The sequence below is a fragment of the Antechinus flavipes genome, chromosome 3, assembly GCF_016432865.1.
Source record: "Antechinus flavipes isolate AdamAnt ecotype Samford, QLD, Australia chromosome 3, AdamAnt_v2, whole genome shotgun sequence".
In the NCBI taxonomy this organism is placed as follows: Eukaryota; Metazoa; Chordata; class Mammalia; order Dasyuromorphia; family Dasyuridae; genus Antechinus; species Antechinus flavipes.
The window spans coordinates 578,556,826-578,584,817 of record NC_067400.1 but is presented as its reverse complement, the minus strand read 5'-3'; the positions used below and the strand labels follow the sequence as shown (position 1 = coordinate 578,584,817).

Here is a 27,992-nt window from a genome sequence, read left to right as displayed (position 1 = left end):
GGAGGAGCCAGGGCCGCGGCCTCTTATCATGGACCTTCCCGAGCTCCCGGGTCCCAGAAAGTTCCGGCTACCCCCGCGGCCCCCGGCCCGCCCCTGCCACCGCCCTCGCCGCCCCCGGGACCTGGCGCTGCTGGCGGCCATGCTGGGGTCGCTGCTGGCCCTCGCCGCCCGGGGCTACGTGGGCTCCAGAGAGACCCAGACCGAAGGGCCGCGGGTCAGGCCCAACCTACGGGCGGGATCGGGGGCTGCGGGAGAGGGAGGAGGGGACGGGACCCCAGCCCCGCTCCCGCCCCTGGCCTGGGAGTAGCTACTTTTCGCGTCTGCTGGGGCAAGGATCCAAGATTTCATCCTGCTCTTGGGGGTTAGAGGGCGTAGGTCCTCAGTCCCTGAGAGGCTAATTCCTGACGTCCAGCAGCTGGACGGAAGTCCCCCAACACGGCCCCCCAGATCCCGTGCGGGAGGCGGGCCTGAGATCCAGCCGGGATCCCCGGGGACTGCGGGACCGCGGGGAGGTCGGAGCCCCTCTCATCTGCGCCTTTGCCCCGAAACAGGAGTCGGCCGTGACACGGAGGAAGACTATGTTCTTCTTCTCCGCTCTGGACGTGAATAGGGACATGTACATTAGCGCCGAGGAGTTCAAGCCCATTGCTGAGATGCTGAGAGGTAGTGGCAGGAAAGGGAGGCTCCGGGCCAGACCCGGGATGACTGATCAGCCAGAGATCCTTCCGAGACTGCTGCTCCTTCCCTCTTCCTTGCCCTCTCTTCCCAATAAGTTTCAATCAATCCTGATTCCTTCCAGGGTGAAAGATAAACTAGAAATGCTTTGTCATCTGGTACCGGTGTTCTCCTGAGAAACAGGGGGCAATGACGCACAAGTCCATGCACCTCCCATTCCCCCCCCCACATACACACCCCCAGAGCAGAAAGACTATTAACACGTTTATGTCCCATAGTGATAAAGCCTCTCACTGACTTTGAGAAGGCCCAGGAGCTGATGAAGGAAGAGAAGTCCTCTCTCGAGGAGAAGTTGACTGTAGTAGCTCGATTCCAGCCTCTGCTACTAGATACCATGTCAAACAGTAAAAGTGGTTTCAAAGAAGTAAGTGGGGGGAGACAGAGGGCTTTGGGGGACTTAGAATATAGGGGCAGGGATACTAGCCTGAAAACTGAATAGAAGTCAAAGGTGAGAATTCAGACTCAAGAATTCTGGCTCTGGGTGAAGGACTAGACTGGACCCTGTGCGACACAAAGGATGTCCTGAACTAGAGCAGTCCTGATCCCATATAGAACACTTCTGTGCTTCTTGACCAAGTAGTGCTCCATGTTTTCAGAACTCTACTACCTAAATTGGGGACAATTCACTTAACAAGCAAAAAAAAAAAAAAAAAAGGAAACCAGGCTCTTGTCATCAGCACAGGGGATTCCCATGCTGTAATCAGTGGAGAAGGGGAAGAAAAGATTCTGGAGGCCTCAAAAACAAGAGACATGGATCAGGCAAGTCACCTATGTAAAAGATGGGGTGGCATATTGCCACATATTCTACCAGGGTCTCAATTGCTCAAAACATTTATGAATTCTTCTTTAGGGAGAACCTTTAGAAGCAATTTAAAAATCACAAAAGAAACTGTTATTGTTTAAAAAAAACTTCTTTACTATATTTGGCTTCCCCAAATTTGAGGTGTTTTTCTAAAAATCAAATCCACCATAAGAAACAAATAAGAAATTCTGCTCAAAATACAAAATGGAGAAGGCAGAAAAAAAGAAAACAGAGGGGGATCCCTGAATGAGGGGAAAAGAGAGACTTGTTCCAAATCCTAGGACAGAAGAGGAAGGCAGACCTACAATGTGTCCCAATCCCAAGAGTCAGTACAATCCTTCAAAAATAAAAATAGTGATAAGGAAGCTGGTGTGTGGTTAGTGCCTAGGAAGTAACCAGAACAAGGACAATGAGATAGTGTCAGGAGTCCTCAAACTTTTTAAATAAGGGGCCAGTTCACTGTCCCTCAGACTGTTGGAGGGCGGGACTATAGCAAAAACAAAAACTTTGTTTTGTGGGCCTTTAAATAAAGAAACTTCGTAGCCCTGGGTGAGGGGGATAAACTTCCTCAGCTGCTGCATCTAGCCCTCAGGCCGTAGTTTGAGGACCCCTGAGATAAGCTATTGAAGGGCTTGGTGTTCTGCCTCTTCCTCAATAGTAAACCTCTCCTGAGCCCTTACACATTAATTATCTGCTTTTCTCCTGGGAAGGCTGTGTAGCCTCCTACTTGTCCCCATTCCACTGTGGGAAAAACCAAATTGTAGAGAGTATTTCTACAGGGAAAAATAATTCCCAGTATAAGTTAGTAATGAACTAAGAGTCTAGGAACCAAGTACTCTGAACTGGATCCAACCTATCTTTGTAGCCCTCTCAAAAAGAATTCTCCATGTAGTCTGCATTTCAAAAAACTAGATTAACAATAATGATAATTTGTATCTATATGTTAATATAATAAGAAAAGCTAGCTTTTATATGGCAGATTGAGATTTACAAAGTCTCTTTGTTACTTGATTCTTTAGGTGCTACTATTTCCATTTTGCTGATGAGAAAACTGAGGCTTAGGTGACATGACTTGCCTAGTATCACACAGCTAGTAGTATCTGAGACATGATTTGAACTCAAATCTTCCTACCATTAAGACAAGCCCACTTCACTATGCCACCTAGCTTCTTAATGAATCTGTATGATATTGGCAATACAAGTAGTGTAACCATTTCACAGCTGAATATAGGACAAAGAGAAATTGTGCTTATGATCTCACAATAGCAGAGCCTAGACTCAAAAGTCCAAATCTTCCATATCATGCTATTTCCATGAACCCTAAATACAATTTCCTCATTATGTTTTTGTAATGCTCTTCTCCTTGCATATAGGATGTTCTTGTCAAATTCCCACATGTTGAAATCCTACCATTCTTTCAGAAACTGCTCAAATGACTTTCCTCCAATAATCCCTGTATTGTCTTCCATTCTCTAGCATTTTGTGTCTCATTAATATCTTTTAACATTTTTATAGTAAATTGTATAGCTTCACTTTTTTCCCTCTTCTTCGTGGGATAATGGAAAGAGCAGTAAGTTTGGAGTTGGCAGACCCAAGTTTGCTTTTAGGAGGAAGATTCAGCTATTTTAGAGCAAGACAAGAGTTAGGTTATTGTGCCTAGCAAAAACCAGCAAATTTAAGATTCAAGAACCAGCAAATTTAAGATTAAGACTAAGCTTGGGACTGGTTTTTCTCTTGTTGGGCTGCTGCTCCCTGATCCCAGAGTCCTCTGTAATTTGGGATTAGAAAATGCTTTTCTGTCCTATCATACACATTGCTTAGAGACTGCAAAACTTAAAATCACCCCAGAAACTACACTTGGCCAAAATGCAAGTGGGCTCAATGGAGTTGGAGTTATTAGGAGGTTCCATTTGTGTCCCCATAAAAAAATTGGGGGCAAGACTGAAAGAAGGGTCTTAGTCAACCTTAGTTTCTTTTTCAGTGAACAGCAAAACTGCTGGTCTCCCTACATATAGTAATAATGATTGCAATATATATAAAAGTGTTTTAAGGTTTATAAAGCACATTATATATCACGTCAATAAGCATTTATTATCTACTATACACTAGGCCCAGTATTAAATGCTAGAGATACAGAGAAAATTCCCACACCCTACCCTACACCCCAAACAAAGCCAGTCCTTGTTCTCCAGGATCTCCTAATGTAATTATGAAAATATACAATCAGGTGCAAACAGAATACAAACAGAATAAATTGAAGATAATCTCAGAAGGACACAAAGGACTGGAGAAACTATGCAGAAGGAGGAACTTTATTTAAGTCTTGAAGTCAAGAGTGAAGATAAGGGAGAGAATTCTAGGCATGAGGATACAACCTCTTCCTGGGGAAGTGACCTCAATGGCACATCTGTACTAGGTGGTGAGGAATTTGTACCCCCTTCCCACTTTCCAAGTAGGAAGATCATGATTTCAAGAATAGAGAAGTCAGTATCACTGGGATCTTAGATTATGTTCAGGGGAGTAAGGTGCAAGAAGACTAGAAAGGTAGGAAGGAGACAAATTATAAAGAGTTTTAAAAGCCAAACAGCAGATTTTATATTTGATCCTTGAGGTAAAAGGGAGCCATTGGGGTTTAAATGATGAGAAGGGGAGAAGTGGGGGACAGGATATAATGACATGGTCAGATCCGTTCTTTAGGAACATAAGTTTGGCAGCTGAATGGAGGTTATACTAGTGGGGAGAGATTTGAAACAGAGAGACCAATCCTAATGACAATAATCCAGGCATAAAGTGATAAGGGTTGGTATTCTCATGTGATCAAATAGCATCAATGCCAGAGGACATCAGGTGTCTCCAACTAACTAAAGGTTTCCTCAGCCTTTCATTTCCTTTCATGTGGATCTATGCTCTGGAGAAGACAAATGTGCCTGTACTGTTTTCAGTCTAATCTCAAAGGTCTGACCTCAACTGGATCCTGGTTCACCATCCTCTACTTGTTGCTCTTCTCTTCCAGATTTCTGACATTATTCTTTCTGGGCTAAAAAACTGGACAAACCCTGCACTATCATCCAATGTGTTCTCTGCCAGCCAATTCAAAGCTTTCTTGCCCCCACGGAATGACATGGAGTTGGGTGAGGTCTGGTGGATCATTCCAGACATGATGATTAATAAGACATGTGCATACCTCTCTGACCACCGCTTCTATCCACCACCTCCCAAAGGCAAAGAGGTAAGGAAGGAACCTTGGAGACCTGCTTGGGATCAAGCCCTAGGCCCTGTGGTTTCCAGAAGCTTAGAAATCAGATTCTCAGTTATCCCAGGCCTACTATTTAGCATTTTTGCCTGAAAAGTTTGATCTAATGATTCAGTGCTAACTTTTCCTAAGTCTTTAACTACTAGACGATCTGAATCCTTCTTAAACTTAGATGCACATTATTCAGGCCTGACTTCTTACCCATTTATTGTCCCCAACTATCCCAGGATTAAGCTGCAAGAATTTGTTTTGGATGATTTAGCAGCAGCAGAATTGTCTCCTTTCTTTCCCACTATCAAGATCTTGCCCTGAGCTTAGTTCAACGATTCTCAAGGATTTTTTGCTTTCTAGATCTTAGATGGCTTTCCCACCTCAAGAATCAAGGGAAAAAAGAAATATCAAGGTCTTTCTGGATAGTTTTTCCTCAATTCATTGGAAAGTGGGAAGGGGGTACAAATTCCTCACCACCTAGTACAGATGTGCCATTGAGGTCACTTCCCCAGGAAGAGGTCCAGGTAAGCTAGGATTTTACCTTCCACAGGTCATCATCCACAGACTGCTGAGCATGTTCCATCCAAGGCCCTTTGTGAAGACCCGCTTTGGGCCCCAGGGTGCAGTGGCCTGCCTCACAGCCATCAGTGACTCCTATTATACTGTGATTTTCAGGTGAATACTACTACCCACCTCTGACTTTCCTGGGCAAGTAAGGGGGAAAGAGGCAAAACTATAGCCTTATGGGACAGAGAACCAGAATAGTTATAGGATGCAAAGCAATTTTTAGCTCCAGTTATCATAGATTGATTGTCTCTTTTAGAGATCAGACCTCTTCAATTCAACAAGCCTTAAGTCTAGGCACTATACTAAATGCTGGTATTACAAATTCAAAAATGAAACAATCCGTTACCTGAAGAAACTCACATTCTATGAGGGTATGTGATGTAGGCAGAGAAGACAGAAACAATGTGTAAATAATTAATATAAAAGAGATACAAAATAACAAGAAGTTTATTTTTTTAGTGGTAAGTACTAGTAACAGGAAATCTTTTAGAAAGTGTCCCTCAAATTCTTTAAAAATAACATTTTATTGACTTTTTTACATGGCCCAAACTCTCAGTATCCCCCTCTCTACCCCTGCCAGAAAGCCATCCCATATAATATATACCGATCAGTAAATCCAAAAATATGAAAAAATACATAACATACTTACCTGCAGCTCTCCCACCACTGCAAAGGAGTGAGTGAGGGTATCATCTCACAACCCTTCTTTGCAGCTTATATTTTTAAATGAACTAAGAAATTTCATCAGGTGATGGTGAGGAGAGAAAGTTTTCCAAGGATAAACTACAACTTGAACAAAGGACTAGATATAAAAGATAAAATGTTATTTTACTGGAAGTATCAACAAGTTTCTTGGGTAATGTGTAATCAGTCTAGAAAGTCAGGTGGGAGCTAGCATATAGAGGGCTTTAAATGACAAACAGAAAAGATAATATGTTTTATCCTGAAAAAAATTCACTGAAAATTGATCAGGACAGTGATGTGATCAGACCTGTGCCTTGCAAATATAAATTGAGTAATTATACAAAATATGGACTAAAGAGCTTAAAAAGGCAGGGATATCTATTAAGGCCATTGTAGTGGTGCAGGCAAAAGGTGATACAGGCTCCACCTGAGGTAATGACTGTATAATCACTGTCACTGATAATGTGGAAACAAAATTTATAGTACTCAGGTGATTGGATCAGGGGCAAGAATTGGGAAAGAGGAGTCAAGAATGACTGCTATGTGATTCAAATCTATGCGACTGCAAGGATAGTGGTTTCCTCAGCAGTAGTAGAAATGTTTGGAGGAGAGGTGAGTTTAGGAGAAATGATAATACTGAGCGCTTTGGACATATTGAAATGCTCCTGGAACAACCATGTGAAAATGTCTAGCAAGAAGCTTAGTGATAATGAACTGGAATGCAGAATTCAAAAAAAAAAAAAGGAAAATTTGAGTCATTTGCATAGAGATGCTCATTGAGAGTTGATGAGATAAGAAAAAGAGAAACATAAAGAAAAAAAGAGAGAGCTCAGAAAAGAGGCCTGAGATGCACTAAAACCTCAAGGGCATGTGTTCATGAACAATAATCTTACCAAGAAAAGTAAGGAGGAGCAAGTAGTCAGACCAACATAAAATGTCACAATAACATAAGAAGAAAAAGAATATCTGGGAGGAAGAAGTGGGCAACAGTATTACATGGTTCAGAGAAGTCTGGATAAATGAGAAGTCTTTAGATTTACCAATGAATAGACCATTGGTGACCTTGGAGAAAGTCAGTAGAATCTAATTACTTTTGCTGCTCACATAGGCCCAGAGAGGTTGAAGGTTGTGCAGGAAAGCCAGGAATCGTCTATTTTGCCCTTTGTCATTAGCTCTTTGAGAGACTAAGTAGGAGTGATTGGCCTAAGAAAGTCTGGGATTATTTGGTACAATACCCACTGACCTGGCCCCTGGTGCCTGAAGATCCAAGATTGGGTCATCATCCAACTGCCTCATAGGCTGAATGGAGTTAAGTGCTCCATATATTCTTCCTACCAGCAGGCGATGACTCCCTGCATTTTCTCTCTTTGTGTGACTCTGTATGTCTGTCTGTCTGTCTTCCCCTCTACCCTCCCTCCCTCCTTCCTCTCCTTCCTCTCCCTCTCTTTCCTCCCAAAAATCCCCTCCTCCTCATGTTATTTCCCATTTTCAGTGGCCTTCCTCCTCCTTGTTCCTTTGGGTACTCCCTCCTTTTATGTCCTCTCCTTCCCTCTTCAGGTTCTCTAAGCTCTTTTCTTCTACTGATTTATTAAAACCTTCTGAATTCTGGCTGAAGCTCAATGGTAATAGTATCAAAGATTTCAAGTTGGATAGGTCCTTAGAGGTTGTAGAGTTGAAGTTCTATCCATTTATTTTACAGATTAAAAAAAACTGAGGCTTAGAGAATTGTTGCATAGTATTCCCATCCTCACACCTGGAAGGAAACATTCCTTGCTCCCTTTTCTTTCTCTTCTGCCCACAGGATTCATGCAGAATTCCAACTAAACCAACCACTCCATTACCCTTTCTGGTTCTGTCCAAGCCAGTTCACTGGACACATCATCCTCTCCAAAGATAGCAGCCATGTCCAAGATTTCAAGCTCTTTGTACCCAATGAAAGGTAGGATTCTGTGGTAGAGAGAATCCCATCAGACACATATCCCTTTAGTGAAGTTTGGGACTCTGGCTTATGGCCTAGAGGACAACTATTGTCAACATCATCATTCAGTTCCCCTTTTTCCTGTCCTCAAAGCTAGTAAAAAGGAAAGCCAATAGATTAAGGGAGAAATGGTATTTACAACCCCAGATAAATCTTGCATTATTTTGGGACTCCAGGGCAAAAAAGCAGAGGGCTGCTTGGCAACACCAGTCTATCCTTATACCACCTAGATTGGAAGGTCTAATGCTTCTCATAATCTGTATTCAAAGATTGAGAACAGAAGAGATGCCCTCTAATCCTCTAGCTGTAACCCCAAATCTGTAAGATCTGAAGGGTTCCCACACTCAGAATTTGACTTCAGTAAACCTAGATGGGGGAGTAGATAGTAAGTAAATATTTCATAATCATATTGTAATCCAAAGCCCCATGTACCCACTTTTCAATCACTGTTCATCCTCAGGATAACAAGGGAACATAGCTCAGTTCCTGGTTTTGTTCTAATCTGGCCTTTCAATCTCCCGCTTCCTTCCTATTGAAGAAGTATTATTTTCTTTAAACATGCTCATGCTATGTGGCCTTCCCTTCTACTCTGATAATCCCTTCCTGTACTTTTTAATGTCTCCATTCTTAGTGCTTTAACAAACCTCATCACTATTCCTCCAGCTAACAGTATTTCCCTAGCTGTCATCGTCAACTCTTTCCCCATTCAGATTTGCGGGAAATGAGGAAGAGTGGGAAAAAGAGTCTCCCCCATTACTATTTGGGAAATGTCATCCCTTCTCCCCATTACACTAGATTGTCCTCAAAGCTACCTACCCTGCCTCCCTTGTTCCCTCAACTATTTTTGTCCCAAATGAAAATATTCCTCATATAGCCCTGATTCCACTGTGTGAGTGAATCAGACCTATCAGTGCTCTATCCCCAACATGCAATTCTTTCCCAGCATACCACTTCTCTCATCAGGTCTCTGAATGTGGGTTTGCAGTGGTTGCACGGATCCCTGAGGAATCCAAATGTGGATCATGGTTATCTTCCTCAGGTATAGCTGACTCTGTCCTTATATTTTTTATTTGGAACCAAACCTGATTATATTTTTCCTCATTGGCCTCTTGCCATCATATTCCCATTCTAACTCTTAGAAAGGTTTCCCTGGTTACATTAACTCAAATCTAGTATGACTAGAACTGGAGAGTGAGGCTACAGAGTATCCTCTGCCATCTTTCCCCTTATAGATGCAAAGGGATGACAAAGCACAGGCTGATCAGACTTAACCTGTGTTGTTGTTTGTCCCTTGTTCTCAAAGAGGACCATGACATCAGAGAGGGGTTGCTATGACAGCAAGTGAATTGAATTTAAGTGAGAAGAGGGCTATGCAAGGTCACCTGCCTCACTTTTCCCCTCCAGAACCATCTGGGTCCAGTGGCCAGATATAGATCAGAACAACTGCAAATGGCCCTGGATACAGAGAGAGACTTTGGCCTTTTGAAGCTAAGGTCTTCAAGAGATCTCAGTTTGACTGAATATTACCTGGGAAGTTTGCTATGTTACTAATAATTATGAATAAGAATGGTAATAAGAACCATTTTTTTACATTGAGGTTTGTAGAGTGCTTTCCATATGTTGATTTTATTTGAGCCTCAATAACACTATGTAAGTGTCATTAATATCCCCACTTAACAGCTGCAGAAATTAAGGTAAGGCTAAAAAAGACAGAAGTGTCTTACCCAAGCTCACTTAGCTAGCCAATGTCTGAGACGCATTTCATACTTAGGGCTTCCTGACTCCAAGTCCAGGCTTTTATCCATTATTCTACCTAGCTGCCTTATCTATGCTGAGAATATGAGGCACAAAGATACATTCTACCAAAGGAATACAACATATAAACAAGTGAATTCCTGGGGTTTGTGGGAAGTGAATAAACACAACAACATGCAGCATGCAATCATTTATTACTTTGGGTTCCATCCAATCTCTCACATTTTGGGAGTAGGCCTCCAAATGATGAAAAATAAAAGCTGTATGTTTGGACAATGACTACATACATCAATATCACTCTTATTTAACTTCCTATGTACTAACTGCTACAGCACAAACTTTGGCCTTTTTGCTCTTTCCTTCCTTTTCCCCTTAAAGGCTTTGGAACTAAAGGAGTCAGAAGTCCTGGATTTGAATTATTTGTTTGCCATGTGGATTTAGGCAAATCCCAACTTAAGCTTCTTGTTTCCTTATCTGTAAAAAGTGGAAAAAATTAAATCCAAGCTACTAAGTTCTTGTGGGTCAAATGAGATCATAGAAAAACATTTTGTAAACCTTGCTGCAATACATAGAATATCCACATTTTTATTCTGTTCTCAGAGTGTTCCAATTATGGCCTAGAAGGAACCTGTGCTTACTAAGGCTGTCAGCAAAGTACAGCCTCTGGCAAGTCTTACTAGAAAGACTTTAGGTCTAGGGTGCATGACAAATTAGGTATTATTGTCTGAAGACTAGCCAAATGTAAAGATGCTCATTGCTAGATTAGAGGGAATAACCACACTAATGAAATCAGAAACTTTTAAAGCATTGAAAACTTTTTTGATTCATTTTTATTTTCAGTTCCAAAATATCTCTTCCTCCCCTCCCTTTCTTTCACTCACTGAAAAGGCAAAAAGAAAACTTATTAAAAATATATGGAATCATGCAGATCAAATCTCCACATTAGCTATGTTCATAATAATAAAGAGAATATACTACAATCCATAAGCTCTCTATCACAAGGTATTATATATTTCATCATAAGTTCTTTGGAATTGTGGTTAGTCACTTGATTAAAATTCTTGAGTCTTTCAAAGTTGTTTGTCTTTACAATATTGTTTCTATTGTATATATTGTTTTCCTATTTCTGCTCTCTTTATTCTGTACCTGTTCATGAAATTCTTCTCAGATTTTTCTGCATTCATCCCCTTTCATCATTTTTTACCAACATATTCATACACCATAACTTGTTCAGCTATTCCCCAACTTATGGATGTTGCCTCATTTTCTAATTCTCTGGCCACTACAAAAAAAGTTGTGTTCATTTGCTTGTGAAAATTATGGAATTAGTCTGTTTCACTAACTAACTGATTTCCTATCCATTACCAAATTGTTAAAAATGATTAGAACTTTGTAGTATAATTTGAGTTCTGGTTCTACCAGACATATTTCCTTTTTTCTCATTGATTTCCTTGATATTCTTGACCTTGTTCTCCCAGATGAATTTTGTTATTACTTCAACTTACTTGTTTGAATTTTAAGTCTGAAAATTGCCAGTGCATATCCTTGGACAGTTTATCAACTGGGGAAAAACATTTTATTTTTAGATGTTTTGAGTTCCCTAGGTATCTTAGAAATGCATTTATCAAAGAGAATCACTTCAAAGGGTTTTTCCCACAGTTTCCAGCTTTTCTTCTAATTTTAGTTGCATTGGGTTTATATGTACAAATTCTATAGAATCAAAATTGTCTTATTTTATCTCCAGTAAACTTCTCTATTCTTTGTTTGATCACAAACTCTTCCCCTATTCATATATTTGATGAGAAGTTTTTTCTACATCCCACTAATTTGCTTATGATGTCTGAGTACTGTATCCATTTGGAGTATATCTTGCTATATCCAATGTAAGATATTAATCTATACCTAGTTTCTGCCATACTACTTTTCTAGTTTTCCCAGCTGTTTTTGATAAATAGTGAATGCTTGCCCTCTTCCTCCACCATCACCCCACCCTACCCCCTAGCCCCACTCAAACATTTGGTTATGTTCATTTGCTTGTGAAAATTATGGAATTAGTCGGTTTCACTAATTAAGTGATTTCCTATCCATTACCAAGTTGTTAAAATGATTACAACTTTGTAGTATAATTTGAGTTCTGGTACTATAAAATAATTCTTTGGTAGCATTACATTTGCAAATTATAATCAAATGAGATACAATGGTCTGAGCATGATCAATTTCTTGGTTAGGCTAACAGTAACCAATAAATTTAATCAATGGCCTCCCTCAAACACCAAAGACTCTGATATAGAATTCACCAGTCTTAATATAATAATACAGAGTTGGGTAGTTTTGGAAAACAATACAGTTGATTAACAAGGTAAATAGCATTGTGCAAGGAGGGGAGAACATGGTTAGTTATTTTAAAGAAAATGGGCTAGTGACAATCTGTCTTTAACAATTAAGGAATGTTCATTGTTTTATTGGATGCATCAACATCTTGCAGACTTTGTTAGTAGACTTGAATTAGGAGACTCCCTAGTATTTAGAAAAATTTGTTAGGGCAATAAGAATTTTACAAATATACAAGAATGGATAGTATAGTATACCTTTTTAAGCATGATAACAAGTTAACTTGTAACTTAAATATAACTCAGAGGAAAACCTGACTCAAGAGTCAGAGAAATGTGTACTAAGCAATTAGACAAAATGGGACAATCATACTAAATAGGGTAAATTATAAAATAGAATCAATTATTAAATGATAATAGTTTTAATTTCTTTTGTTGTTTAATTGGTATGAGTCTGAATAAATTTATTTATATAGCATTATCATTTTTAATATGTTAACTTGACTATTCATGAGTAAGTAAATTTTTAAATTATAGAAATCTCTATGTAAAAAGTATTTTGTGGTTATTTTTATATAGTTATTGTATCTGTTCTTGGCAGGTACACTCTTCAATATTTTATATTATCCATAATTATTTTAAGTGAAAGGTCTTTTACTTTCTCTTCCTGCTTGATTTTGTTGGTAATATACAGAAATACTGATGATTTGCATGGATTTATTTTATATTCTGAAACTTTGCCATAGTTTTCTTTTAGTTTTCTAGTTGAACCTCTAGGATCCTCTAAGCCAGCCATTATGTCATCTGCAAAAAGTGGTCATTTTGTTATCTTATTGTCTGTGTTTATTTTTTCAATTTCTTAATTTTCTTACCTCAACTTACTATTTCTTACTATTTCTAGTAAAATATTGAATAGTAATGGGGATAATGAACATTCTTGCTTTACCCTGATCATATTACAAAAGCTTCTAAATTAGCCTTTTACAAATAATGCTTGCTCTTATTTTAGATAGATATTATTTATCATTTTAAGGAAAGCTCCCATTTATTTCTATGCTTTCTAGTATTTCTAACAGGAATAGGTATTGTATTTTGTCCAAAGCTTTTTGTGCAGACATTGAATCACAGTCATATGATTTTTGTTGTTTTTATTATTAATATAATCAATTATGCTTATATTTTTCCTAATCTTCAATCACCCTCCATTCTCTATATAAATCCAATCTGATCATGGTTTATAATTTTTATAATAATTTGTATAATCTACTATTTTAGTTTAAATATTTGCATCAGTATTCATTAGGGAAGCTTGTTTATGATTTTCTTTCTCTCTTTTGACTGCCCTGGATTAGGCATTGGGATCATTTTTGTGTCATAAAAGGAATGTGATAGGCTTCCTTATTTTTTTTTCAATTTATATAGTATTGGAATTAGTTATACTTCAGATGTTTGGTAGGATTCACTTGTAAATCCATTTGGTCCTGGATTTTGTTGTTGTTGTCAATAGAAAAGTTAGGGTTGTTTATGCATTTTATCTCCTCTTTTATTAATCTGATGTTTCTCTAAAGCTGGTATTTCTCTAAATACTGATTTATCTGATTTTTTGTCAGTTTTTTAAAAAATATAGTTGCGCAAAATAACTGCTAATAATTTTTTCTTCATTGTGAATTTACCTTTTTCATTTTTGATACTAGTAATTTAGTTTTCCTCTTTATAAAAAAATCAAATTAACAGTTTATCTGTTTTATTGATTTTTTCAGTTTTGTTAATCTTATATTTGATTTTCAAGGTTATTATTTTGGTGTTTAATTGGGGGCTCTGATTTGTTTTTTCTCCCTAGAACCATACCCAGTTCATTGAAAGTGTTCTTTATCTTTTATTGATATAAGAATTGAGAGATATAAATTTTCTCACACATAGTACTTTAGTGTACTTAATTTTAGTATATTTTTTAATTGTCATGAACTTTAATAAAAAATATTATTTGTATAATTTCTCCTTCAACCCATCCATTCTTTAGGATTAAGTTCTTTAGTTTTCAATTTTTAATCTATTATTCAAAGGCTTTTTAAAAATTAAATATAATTTGATTGCAATTTGTTCAGGAAAAGTGGCATTTAATCTTTCTACTTAGTTTATTCCCTAATTTAACAAAAAGGTAAATTGAGTCATGTTCCTCTGAGATAATATTTATTATCATGGTTAATTACCTGAGCATAAGATGGGTCTATGCCTCAGTTTCCAGCAAGAAACCTCAAGCAAAGGGATATCTCCCCTTATATAAGTTTAAAGGAGTATAAAACAAAGAACAAAACAGGATAAGTGACACCATAGGGTTAAGAGAAACATGATTGGGAACATAGCTGATGTGAAGAGAACCATAATTGGTTGGAAATTTGTAATGAAGGAATAGCAATAATCCTCCTTCACTCCTGAGACTAAGAAGTATTCATTATTTGAGTCCCCCTTAAGTCTGTTAAAGATAAGTGCCTAGATTTCTTTGGAGAGCAAACAAAATATTCTTGAAGGACTGTTTTGGTATAAAGATATTAGGGACAACTCCCTTGTGGTAAAATGCATTCCCTGAGGTTAGCAGAATTGTTTGAAGCAAAAATTAATGATCAGCAAGAAAACCATTTTTCTAAATGTACCCCATTATATGCCACTGGATTCCGAACTGAGTTCAGCAACAAAGGACCATAACTCTCACGAAATGGCTAAGCTCTCCCTGTCCTTTCTTCCCAGATGGAGCTAGAGGCCTCTGGCCCTTCAATGCCATCTAGCATCCAGGATGACAAGAGTAATGAAACTGACAGCTGTCTGCCCTCAGAGGAGGCTGTCCAGTTTAAAATGGAGGATATTCTGTGGCAGCAGGAGCTGAGCAGGGAAGAAGCTGCCCAGCAGCTCGAAAGGGCTATGTATGACTTCAAGAAGGTGAGGAGTTTTAAAGAGAGGAAAGGCTACAGCTCTCAAGGCAGCCCTTTCCAGCTTTTGGCCCTCCTAACTAAAAGAACAGAGATCTTGAGAAAAGGGGAACATTGTTATAGGAAGAGATTGAGTGTGAGGAGTTGAGGTTCTTAGGGTTCAATTCAATTCAGCCTACTTTTTGAGTGCCTACTATGTGGAAGGCTTTGGGCTAGGTACTGGAGATCCAGAGACAAAAACGAAGCAGTCCTTGCCTTCAAGAAGCTGATGTTGCATTGGAAGATATAAATTATTCACAAATAAGTAAATACAGATCATTTGAGAGGGGAGGGAATATTGACTACTGATGGGTCTGGGGAAGATGTCACAGAGGAGATGATACTTGAGGTGAGCAGCAAAGATTCCTGGAGATATATATGATGGAACGATGCCTTTGGACTTGAAGGAAAGTTGATCCAACTAGACAGAGGCAGAAAATAGGATACTGAGTTCAAGCATTAGTAATGTGATTGACAGATACCAGTCTGTCTAAGATAAAATGCATATAAAGAGATGATAGCAATTAAAGAGAAAAGGAGAGATCTGAATCAGATTGTGGAAGGCCTTAAGAGACTGAGAAGTTCATATTGTTTCTCCCACCATACAATCTGACCCTGGCAGGAGTTCCTAATGATGTATTTGCCTTTCAGAGCTCTGTGGCAGCTTCACCATAGAAGGGAACTAGAGACATAACATAGTTAAACAGAGTTCTTGTGATAGGAGGGTAGATTTTGCCTCACTCTACTCATCCTATACTGTAACCTATTCAACATGTAAAGGATTGCTTGCCATCTGGGGGAGGGGGTGGAGGGAGTGAGGGGAAAAATCGGAACAGAAGTGAATGCAAGGGATAATGCTGTAAAAAATTACCCTGGCATGGGTTCTATCAATAAAAAGTTATTTAAAAAAAACTCTATTCATCCTGCTCCCAACCTGTATTAGAATCAAGTACAACCACTCCCCATCCCTGCATTCAAGCAGACCTCAGCCTTTCCCTCTGTGCTGGCTGTTTCCTCAGGTCCAGTATTTACCTTTCACCAAAGCTTTTGACAGAGCTAGAGCTGAGAAGAAGCTGGTGCATTCAGTCATTTTGTGGGGAGCTCTAGATGACCAGTCTTGCTGAGGTGAGGAATCTTGGCCAATTCCTGGTAGAGTTAAGGGTGAAAGTTGGTGGTCTCATCCCAGATGCCCTAGATGGAGGAATGGGGAATTCAGTGGGCAAGTAAGGGCTTTCTATGCTGGGTTTCAAAAGGAAAATAGATATTACAACTGTCCCCCAATATTACAGATTACTATTATTTCAAGCTATTTTCCCTAAATAACTTTCCTTTGAACAGGTTCAGGGCACACTCTTCGGAATATTGTCCTGAAAAATTCATCAATACTCGCCCTTCTTAATGAGAAATTCATCAACACTTGGTCTCTTTTTGGAGACTTACAAGAGATACTGGTAAATATAAAGGGAGGGAGGGAGCTGGGCTTCTGGGAGAATTTTCTAGAAGTGCCTCAAGTCCAAGAAATGGAATAACAGGGCCCCTCTCCAACTGTGACTTCCTCTCAGAATGAAGAGAACAAATTCTATAAGAAGCTGGCTCAACTGCATTTGGAGAAATACGAGTTCCCTGTAGAATCACTGGTCTGCCTACCCAATGGAACAGTGGTTTGTGTCTCATCCCAACCTACTTTCCCCTAACCTCTGCTGACTCAGCGGAGACCATTCTACCACCCCCCCTTCCCAAAAGAGAATTTGTTCTAGTACCTATTATGTAGAAAAGAATGCTGGTCCTATACAAGCAGTGAGACTTTGATCTAGGCCTTCAAAGGATTGTAGCTTTTCATAGATGAAACTGAGATATAATCATCCAGACAAAGATTTCGCAGGAGCCAAAGTAGCAATGAATATGACCTCTGCAGGGAACCATGAAGACTGGGCCTGGTATGGAAGGATTGTTAACAGGAGGAGAGATTGTAAACAATTTCAGTGGGATCTAGTGATGAGTACATTTTATAGTTCTTTAAGGTTTGCAAAATGTTTTAGAGAACAGATGTGAAATTAAGTGAATTGTTAAAGAGACTGAAAACCAAATCTGAGTGATGAATTCAGTGTTTTTCACTCTACCACATTAAGAAAAGGAGGCCAGATAAATTGGGCTGCCATTGAACAGGGGAAATCTGTGAGAGATGTTTTAGGAAATTACTTTGGCAGCAAATGCAGTATTATTAAATGAGAAAAAACTAGGAAGGGTTTCTTTTCCCTGAGCTCTGGCCAATCTCTAATTCCTTCCTAAGATTTGGAAACTAAACCCTGTGGTGCTAGCAGAGTCACTATGCCTATCTCCTTTCCCCTTCCCTTCCCTCCCCTCATCCCTTCTTCTTCCCCTCTCCTTTCTTCTTTTCTCTTACTTTTCTTTTCTCTCTCTTTTCCTCATTCCTCCCTTTCTCTTCCTTCTCACCTCTCCTCTTTTTTCCCCCTCTCTCTCACTGATTCTCTTGCCCCTTTTTCTAGGTCAACAACATCCATGCTAACAAGTTCTTGTTCAAGGTTCCTGAAAGACATCATGAAAAGAAAAAAGTCTTAGCCTTCTACTCTCCTATATCCTTGAAATCTCCAGAGATCTATGAAGAATTTCTAAGAGAAGGACTCCTCAGAGCTCAGGTCTTCCTCCAGCCCTAAAGCCCCAGACTATAGGAATTGGGGACTTGATTCTCTAATCAAGATCTGGCATTTCCTCACCTATACAACAAGAAATGTAGATGTGACCCTAAAGTCAAAGTGGTCTTTGGTACATTTCAAGATCACTGTTTGTTATCTGTCTACTAAGAAGCAACCAATATCACCCCCTTGGAAAACTGTAATAATGACCAAAGATTCCATGTTTTAGGCTCCCTTCTACAATTCAACATCTGTGATAATAGTACCTAAAAGTAGCAGATTTCCTTCTGGCCATATGACTAGGGTTGCTGTAACCTCAAAGAAACTCCGTGTGAGCTTAGAAACCATGAATATTTTTTTAAGGGAGAACCAAATTGTCTTTTGCTTCTTGATCAAAACCTTATTCTCCAACCTCCCCCTGGGCCACTTCTAGTCCATCCACAGAGAGGGTGACCAAGACCAGTACATATCTGCAGCCTCATTATGTATATGTAAAATATAATTAATTGAATTTAATATTCCACACAGTCTGGAGATATTTTTGATAGCTCCACACCGAGTAGGAGAGATTCTATTTCCTCCCAGCGACTATGCCTTATGATGGCTGGATCTTAAATCCCAGATGGATCAAGCTTGATATCTTCACAGTCTCAACTGGGGGGAAAAGTTCCCTCTTCTCTTGATTAGGATGCTAAAGCATTCTTTTTTGTGGAAAAAAATGTTAAGATATAAGTTCCCTGCTATCATTTCAGTCTGCTTACTTTCACCAAGTAGAGTTAGTCTTATTCCTTAGTCCAAGTATCAAATGGCAGTCCTAGTAAACAGTCTAGTGACTTTTCTCTGGCTGGAGAATTTCTCCTTTTTTGTAAAATCTGGTGAGGGACTTATATTGAATAGAAGAAACACTGCAGTTTCCATGGCCAGAACTGATGCCTTTGAATGTTCACCTCCCTCTCAGGAGAATTTTATTTCATTTGCATTGAAAATTATTTGATGGTAAAAATTATGTTTCCTCCATGTTTTCTAAGTACTTATGTATATATATATATATTTAACTTTTAAAAAATCTAGCAGAAGTTCCTAATCATCCCCACTTCCATCCCAATCCATTCAAAAAAGTATATTGAATAAATTTCCCTTATGTCTCTATGCCATTCATTTAATGAGCATTCATTTCTAAACTTAAGGCCAGAGTCCAAAACAAATAGGGAAGTAACAAGCAGTCAGCATAGCTTCCAACTATCTAGAAAATGTACCAAAACTTGGAAAAATTAAGAAAATCATTTTTCTAGCCCATAGCATATGGGATAAATGAATGAAAACTCATAAGGATGTGGCTTCAACCTATGCTTTAATTATGACTTGAGATTTTGCAATAAGTTAAGCTATAGCTAAAAAGCTTCAGGTGTTCTATTGTTTTGAATGAACATTTCCCTCCAGTTTTCCACCATTTTTTTAATTAGCATTTAAGTACCTCTTTTAAAGTCAATTTTTTTTTCTGAGATAGGTTTCCATGTTTAGAATATAAGCCTAGATCTCCCAGACAATAGGAGAAAATGTCAAGAGCAGGGGAGAGGAGTGCTTCTGTTCTATTTAATCTTGTGTTTTGCAGTTTGTGTTTTGCACTCCTTTAACTTTACGTCTTGTCAGTTAGGAATTGCCCTTTTATCCCAAGAATGTAAAAAAAATCCCTTTTTGCTTTTTCTTACTCTTGAGAGTTTCTGATTTTAATTTGGGTTGTGTCCCACACAGGGTAAATTAGGAAGAGAAAAAATTCTCTGCAGATACTAGGAATAATTCTGGCCTACAGGACACACAACACAAAGTTTTCCAAAGGCAAGGAAAGAAATGGTGGCACCTTAACAAGAAGCACCATGACAAATCCCAAAGAATCCATGAATGATTTCTTGGCATGGAGCAAGTAGTATTTAGCATCTATATCATCCACTACCCAATTCTGAGACACAAACCCAAAGCATGAAGTAAGCCATAAACTGTGAGCTGTGTACTAAGCAAGGAATGAGTTCCAGAAATGTAACTTTTGTTCTGATGTCACATGTACTCATCCCTAGCCTTTATCTCAGTATATAAGTATCAGTGGAATAACCAGACAAGTAATTCAGATCAAAGGGGAAGTTCTAAAGAGAAGTTTCCTTGTGGAATAAGAAAGATTCATACCTGGGTCAGGAACTTTCAAAGCTCAGACCATGAGAGTAGAGGACAAACCTTACCCCAAATACACTGCTTTGGAAGCACTAAGAGTTTGCTGGGACACAGTCTGAGCTATAAAGTCCTCAGAAACAAGAAGTTAGACATTCCCCTCGAAGTGTGCAGAGACCAAGTCAAGAAGTCCAAGTCAGGAAGCTGAAAAAATGAAGAATAAAAGAATACCACCATAACAAGATACTATGGTGATAGGGAAGTTCAAGACATAGGGGAAAAATGACTAGAAATTGCAAGCAAAGCCTCAAAAAAAAAAAGCTTGTTCAATAATTCCTAGATGAGTTCAAGTAAGAGGTGAAAAAAGGACATTTTTAAAATCAAATGAGCAGTAGAGAAAAAACAAGAGCTAAAAAAAATATGAAAACTTGAGAAAAGAGGTACAAGATGTTACTGAAGAAAACTTGAAAATTAGTTGGTAAAAATTGTTATATTTTGCATTCTCCCTGACATTCTGCTGAGCACATGACAAAGTTCTGCTTTATTTTTCTATTTTCTACTAAATTAATTTTTAAAAAAGAAAATTAGAATTGACCAAAAGGATGCTAATAATTCTATGAGACAAGAAATAAAAAGCAAAGAAGTCTGGAAAGAATAGGGGAAAAAATTTACAAAACTGACCTGGAAAAGAAAAAAAGGATAATTTAAGATTCATTAGATCAAGAAGTATAAAAAGTTTCATGAAATCATCAAAAACATCCATAATCAGAGAGCAAAGTAAAATTGAAATAATCAATTACCTCCCAAAACAAACCCCCAAAATGAAACTAGTAGAGCCAAAATAGAGGTCCTAGGTCAACTTAAAATACTAAAAGCATTCAGAAAGAATGTAAGTAACAAGTAGTCTCAGAAGCACACCAGATTTAGTAATTAGCATAAAGAAGCAGAGGGGCTGGGATGTATTCCAAAAAGTAAAGGATCTAGTCATAAGGATAATTTACCCAGCAAAACAGTATAATCCTATAGGGTTAAAAAAGGACTTAATGAAGTTGAAGTTTTCTAAGCATTCCTGATGGAGATGAAGAGAAAATTTCTTACAATAAGTGTTGTGCTTCCAGGAGCCACCTGACAGTGGCTGCTGGAAATTCAACCCAGAATGGATCTCCTCTTGTGAGAGGATGATATATGGAGACTGAGAGGCAGTTGCTGGTCTCTGACCTCTCTGAGAGGCCATTTGTATTGTGTGGCCTCTCTCCTCTTCCCTCTGCCTCCAATTTATTTCATTCCCAGTCCACAACACCTGTGTCAGCAAAGGCTGCCTTGCAAATTTTTCAGATGTTATGATCCATAGTTGTGGAGACTTGACTGGGAGAATTGACTGTCCCTTAACACAAAAGAGAAATGTTTTTGCTTCTCTTGGTAAACATAAGAAATAAGGGATAATAAACTAGAGATTCTTAAATTTTTTTCCACACATGATCTTTTCAGAGAAATCTTTGTACCCCAGATATATAAAATAGGTATACAAATCAAACATTTACTGTTAATTTCACAGCCCCCCCCCATTTAGTTACAAGGTCCCATTTGAAGTTGCTGACCTGTTTAAGAAGATGAAGACTAACAAGGCTAAATTTTTTGCATTTTTATATGGGATTTTGATATATGTAATTCCTACAAACTTGATTGCCAGGGGACTTGAGTACAATTAAAGCGGGCCTGAGTAGGATTCTGTTATGTTTGGGTGAACTCAGAAGAATGAAAAGGGTGGGGAAAATAATTCACTGGGAGTTTAAGAACACCAGGGGAAAATATTTCACATAATATTCATATGTAAAGAACTTACACAACAAAGAGGAGCAAAGGCAATGTGAACTTTAATCTGAACTGGTTAAAGAAGGGGAAAAAAAACACACCAGTGAGTATAGAAACACATCTAGCCCAACATGGAAATAGGAGAGGAAAGGGTGAAATGAAAGGAAAAAATAGGGGTAGATTAAGAGTGGCATTAATCAGAAACAAAACAGATTCCTAAAGATATCAACAAAGAAAAGGTGGAGGAAAGTATATAACACTCATAAGGGAGGATTCTGAGATGTTGGAGTAGGTCAGTAAATTTCAAGGTCTCCAGATTTTCCCCACACAGAACAAATTTGTTCCTCAGGGTAAACGTAGACTAGTGAAAAATCAAGACTTGGGGCAGAATGGGTTGGATTCCTGGCACAACCCAAAAAGATCTAAAAAACCTTAGACCAGAATTAACCAGTGTGAAGTGCAAACACCTCCAGGCAACTTTGCAGAAACACTAGGTGGGGGACTCTGGGCTAGTTAGGTTTGGTTGGACCCTCAGCAAGAACCACAGAAACTTTCACCTCAGGGACTTCATGGGGAGTCCAGGATCTGAGTTCAGGAAGATTGAGAAAAACCTCTGCTGATTAGGAATTCCAGGCCAAGCTGTGCTGCAGATACATTCCTGGACAAAAAAGAACATAGCACAGAAGTACTTGCTGGAGGGTGGAGGTTTTGGTTTGGGGTTCCAGGTCAAAGGGGAGAGTTGAAGTGAAACTAGAGGCACCATCCCCCCACCTTATGATTAGAGGTTCTTACATTAACATTTTTTTAATGAAACATCAAAGAATCCAACTTACTATAGGAGAGAAGGGTTTCATCTTCAGAGGACATTGAAGTAAAAGCTGCTTTCTCTTTAGAGTTAAAGTGAAATGGCTCCCTGCTCAGAATTTATAGACTCAAAAATTTTAAAAATCAAATGAGAGACATTGAGGAAAAACTAAAAATAAAAATCATCCAAGAAAACTAAGAGTATGAAAAAAGTTAACCAACTGGAAAAGAGAAAGATGAAAATAACTTTTTCTAAATTAGAAGTGGGCAAGGAGAAGGCAATAAAGCTATAAGAAACCAAGAAATAAAACAACATAAAGAATGGAAAAATAAGAAAAATATGAAACATCTGGAGAACAGATCAAAAGAAAATACAAGAATAATTGGAGTACCTGAAAGCTGTGATCAAAAAAAGAACACTGACACAGTAATAGAAGAAATAATACAACAAAATTGTCCTGGAGTGATGAAACATTCGGGGAAAGTAGAAAATAGGAGAAAATCCACCAATCACCACTTCAAAGAGATCCTTTGTGAAAAATACATAGGATTATCATTGCCAAATTTTGAAACCCCCCAAGAGAAAATTTTGAAGAGAACAATGCAAACATGCTAGAACTACAATTAGAATTGTATGGGACTTATCAGTAGCAACAATAAAAAACTGCAGGTCCTGGAATTATATATTCCAACAATCAAAAGAACAAGGCCTGCTGCCAAAAATATCCAGCAAAATTATCCATAATACTGAATGAAAAAAGTAGACATTCAATAAAACTTACAGATTTTCAGAACTTTCAACCAAATCTTAACTCAATAGAAAATTTAACACATAAAATTCAATATCAAAGATCAATTTCAAGAAACTTAATATGTGTAAAGGGCTGAAACTCTGAAAAAGGTGTGCTTGACTCAGACAAGCACTTAAGGCTAATTACCTATTTGATGTGAGACAATGACTATCAGCATATGTTTTGGATAAATGGCTCTTCTCACTGGTGCTAACTGAATGTTTGGTGTTAAGATAATCGTAGACAAAGATTTGAGGGCGGGATGAGAGAAGAGTGAGTGATTTTTGCAGCAGGAAAAGGTGAGGAGAGAAGTTGGTGACTTTGGACTCGAGAATCCAGGATACATTTTTGGCAAGCCTCGTGGCAGTTTGCCTGCTTCTTTCACTTCTCCCCCTAAAGACCAAGGACTTTTACTTATCCTGACTCTGACTGATCCTGAGACCTCCAGGGAGCTAACCTGGACTTCATAAATATGGACAAATTATTTTTTACATGTAAATGCACATCATATGTTAGACATCAGCAATTGGATAGCTCAAAAAGATTGGGATAGAGTTGAATATAATCTGACTAAAAAGCAAAATCACCTAGGAAAATGTTAAAATAGTAATTATGCTATGCAAATGAGGTGTAGAGAAAAAATAGGCACAGAGGCATTAAATGGGGAAGGAAAATATAGTTCTGAAAATCTACTCAAATCAGGAATAGGTCAAATGACAACACTACAAATAGACCACGAAGGATGTGGCACCCTCCAAAATCTATGAGGAGGTGGGATGGATGGAGGGGGAAGCAAAGAGTTGGGGAAAAGACAAGGTTAAGCAATAGCAAGCAAGGCAAGTTAAAGAGCAGAATTAGAGCAGTCAAGTTAGCAGGAATAGAAAAGAAGAAAGATACACAAACACTATACGGATCAGGAGAAGAATTTACTAGAAAAAAAGTATAGCTAACAATCCTTGATTTTTGATAAAGATTCAATCTTTATCAATCAAACTTAAAGATTCAATGAAGAGAGAAATCTACATATATCAGCCATACTAATACTGTTTTAGATGAATGTTTACATATGAGTAAATACTTATGTATATGTATATACACCTATATATCTATATCTATATATGCATAAGTATGTGGATCTGTGGATAGCTGTGAATGTACATATGTGTGTATGTGAGTGTGAATGGATGTCTCTGTGTGTGGAGGTAGACAGGTGTATCTATGTGTATATGTGTGTATGTATATATAAATATAGCTGTGCTTAAATATAGTCAGCTTGGGGAGATGGGAAGGAGAATGAAAGAGGGAAAAAAGAATAACATTAAAAAATGCACAGCAGAGAACATAAGAACAACTTATGAGGAAGCAAAGATGGATATTCATGAATATGCTGTTATATATCCTTTCTTAAATTGGTGCTTTATTGTTATATGTTTTTAATCCTTCCTGATGTTCTGCTGGGCACATGACAATGTTCTCTTTTGTTTACTTTTTCTTTTCCTGTCTGTCTTCTATTCTTTTTTTAATAAATAGAAAAAATGTTTTAAATCATAACTGTGAATGAGAATGGTATAAACTCACCCATAAAATGGAACATCCCAGAATGGATTTTAAAACCAGAATCTTAACAATTTACAAGAAACACAATTAAAATAAAGCTACAGAATTAGAATAAGTGTCTGAAGCTGTAAAGGAGGGAAAGGGACCCACATGTGCAGAAATGTTTTTGTCAGTCCTTTTTGTAGTGTAAGGAGCTGAAAACTGAGTGGATGCCCATTAGTTGGAGAATAATTGAATAAGTCCTGGTATATAAATGTTATGGAATATTATTCTGCAAGCAATGATCAGCAGGATAATTTTAAAGAGACCAGGGGAGACTTAACATGAACTGATACTAAGTGAAATTAGAAGAACCAGGAGATCACTGCACATGGCAACAAGATTATACAATGATCAAATCTGAAAAATGTGGCTCTTCTCAACAATGAGATGATTCAGGCAAGTTCTAATGATCTTGTGATGAAGAGAGCCATGTAAACCAGAGAAAAGTCTGTGGGAACTGAATGTGGATCACAACAAACATTTTCACTCTTTTTGTTATTGTTCACTTGCATTTTGTTTTTTTTTCATTTTTTTCCTTTTGGGTCTGATGTTTCCTGTGTACCAAGATAATTGTATAAATATGTTTACATATGTTGAATTTAACATATATTTTAACATATTTTAACATGTATTGGATTACTTGCCATCTAGGGGAGGTAGTGAAGGGGAGAGAAGAGGAAAATTTGGAACACAAAGTTTTGCAAGGATCAATGTTGAAAAATTATCCATGCATATGTTTTGAAAATAAAAAGCTTTAATTTAAAAAAATGATCTGGAGCAGAACTAATTAAAAGGTATAAAGAAAACTACATTTTGCTAAAAAGTACCAAAGACAATGAATTATCATTACTGAATAAATATCCACCAAATTACATAGCCTCTGAATTTTTTTTTCTGATTTAATATTTCCCCCAAATTACATGTAAAAGCAACTTTAATGTTCTTTTTTAAAATTTTGAGTTTCACTGGGAAATGAATGCATGCCCATCAATTGGAGAATAGTTGGGTAAATTGTGGTATATGAATGTTATGGAATATTATTATTCTGTAAGAAATTCACAGCAGGATGAATATAGAGAGGCTTGGAGAGACTTACATGAACTGAAGCTAAGTGAAAAGAGCAGATTCAGGAGATCACTTTACACTTCGACATCGATATTGTATGAGGATGTATTCTGATGGAAGTGGATTTCTTCAACAAAGAGAAGATCTCAGTTCCAATTGATCAATGATGGACAGAAGCAGCTACATCCAAATAAAGAACATTGGGAAATGTATGTAAACTGTTTGCATTTTTGTTTTTCTTCCCAGGTTATTTTTACCTTCTGAATCTAATTCTTCCTGTGCAACAAGAGAACTGTTTGGTTCTGCACACATATATTGTATATAGGATATACTGTGACATATTTAACATGTATAGGACTGCTTGTCATCTGGGGGAGGAGATGGAAAGAGGGAGGGGATGGAGGGAGGGAGGGGAAAAGTCAGAACAGAAGTGAATGCAAGGGACAATGTTGTAAAAAATTACCCAGGCATGGGTTCTGTCAATAAAAAGTTATAATTATTTTTTTAAAAATTGAGTTTCAAAGTTTCTCCTTCCCTTTTCTCCTCCTTCCCTCCATTGGGAAGGCAAACAATTTGATATAGGTTATACATATGCAGTTGTGAAAAATATATCTATATCACCATTTTGTGAAAGAAAACACAAATAAAAAAGAAAAACAAGAAAAAAGTATATTTCCATCTGCATTCAGCCTCTATCTGGAATGATAGATCACAAGATCATTGGAACTGGTCTGAATCATCTCATTGTTAAGAAAAGTCATATCCATCAGATTTGATCATTGTATAATCTTGTTGCCATGTACAATGATCTTCAGATTCTTCTCATTTCACTTAGCATCAGTTCATGTAAGTCTCCACAAGCCTCTCTAAAATCAAATTGCTGATCATTACAGAATAATAATAATACATTAACATTCATATACCATACTTATCTATCTAACTTTGGAAGTAAATAGTATTTTTCATCTTAAATCCTTCAGAAGATCAAGTTGATACTGTTGAGAATAGCTATTATTCACAGTTGGATATCATATAATATTGCACTATTATGGTGTATAATGTTATGGTTCTATTTGCTTCACCTTGCATCAGTTCATATAAGTCTTTACAGATTTTTCTGAGAACAACTTGCAAGTAATTTTTATAGCACAATCTTATAAAACAGCTTCTTCAGCTATTCCTCATCTAATGAACAACCCATCACTTTTCAGTTCTTTGCCACCATTAAAAGAGAAAAATATTTTTCTACATATAGGTCCTTTTCCTTTAGGGGAGAGGGGAATACAGATCTAGTAATGGTATTGTTTGATGAAAGAGTATGCATGGTTTTATAGTCTTTTGGCTATAGTTCCAAATTGCTCTACAGAATGACTAAATAAAACTTCACCAACAGTGTATGAAGCTCAATTTTCCTATATCCATTCCAACATTGTCAGTTTCCTTTTCTGTCATATTATCCAATTTGATAAGTATATTATGGTAACTCAGAGTTTTTATTTCTTTAACCATTAGTTATTTAGAACATTTTTTTTCATAAGATTATAGATAACTTTAATTACTTTATCTGAAAACTGCTTTACATATCCTTTAAATATTAACTGATTGAGGAATAGCTCTGTTTTTTATAAATTTGATTCAGTTCTCTATATATTGAAAAATAAGATCTTTATCAGAGAACCTTGCTGTGAAACTTTTTTCAGTTATGATTACTGTGTATTTCTTTTCATCCTATTTTCCCCTGCTTGTCTTTATTTCTCTGTCTTTCCTTTCACTCTGTTCCTCCTCAAAAGCATTTTGCATCTGTCTTTTACCTACCTCACTCCACCTTCATTTCCATTACCACCTATTCTCTTATTCCCTTCCCCTTCTGTTTTCTGTAGGGAAACCCAACAGAGTGAGTATATTATTCTTTCGTTGAGCTATTTCCAATGACAGTATAGTTTACTTATTCCTTCCCACCTGTTCCATCTTCCCATCTATGGTAAAAGCTCTTTCATGCCTCTTTTATCTGAGATATAATTTATCCCTCATTCTGCCATTCTCTTTCTT

General features: G+C 37.6%; 2 protein-coding genes and 1 long non-coding RNA gene across 3 annotated transcripts in view; 2 read left to right on the top strand and 1 right to left on the bottom strand.

Annotated features, from left to right (window-relative positions):
* Positions 1 to 28: 28 nt before the first annotated feature.
* LOC127555680 (selenoprotein N-like) lies at positions 29 to 18,715 on the top strand. The gene is made up of 12 exons (XM_051988188.1): positions 29 to 214; positions 552 to 663; positions 954 to 1,099; positions 4,551 to 4,766; positions 5,332 to 5,456; positions 7,834 to 7,971; positions 8,974 to 9,049; positions 14,841 to 15,029; positions 16,078 to 16,183; positions 16,397 to 16,509; positions 16,621 to 16,719; positions 17,566 to 18,715. Exons 1-12 carry the CDS (start codon positions 29 to 31, stop codon positions 17,731 to 17,733), a joined length of 1,674 nt encoding a protein of 557 aa, XP_051844148.1. The 3' UTR covers positions 17,734 to 18,715.
* Positions 157 to 27,992, top strand: part of LOC127555678 (selenoprotein N-like) — a 61,673-nt gene continuing 33,837 nt past the window's right edge. The window contains exon 1 of the mRNA XM_051988186.1: positions 157 to 375. The gene's annotated coding sequence lies outside the window, so the exon portion shown is untranslated. The remainder of the gene's footprint in view (positions 376 to 27,992) is intronic.
* LOC127555682 (uncharacterized) lies at positions 15,976 to 16,983 on the bottom strand. The gene is made up of 2 exons (XR_007952260.1): positions 16,819 to 16,983; positions 15,976 to 16,249 (listed from the first exon to the last, which is right to left on the bottom strand). It is a non-coding gene; the product is annotated as an uncharacterized LOC127555682 (long non-coding RNA).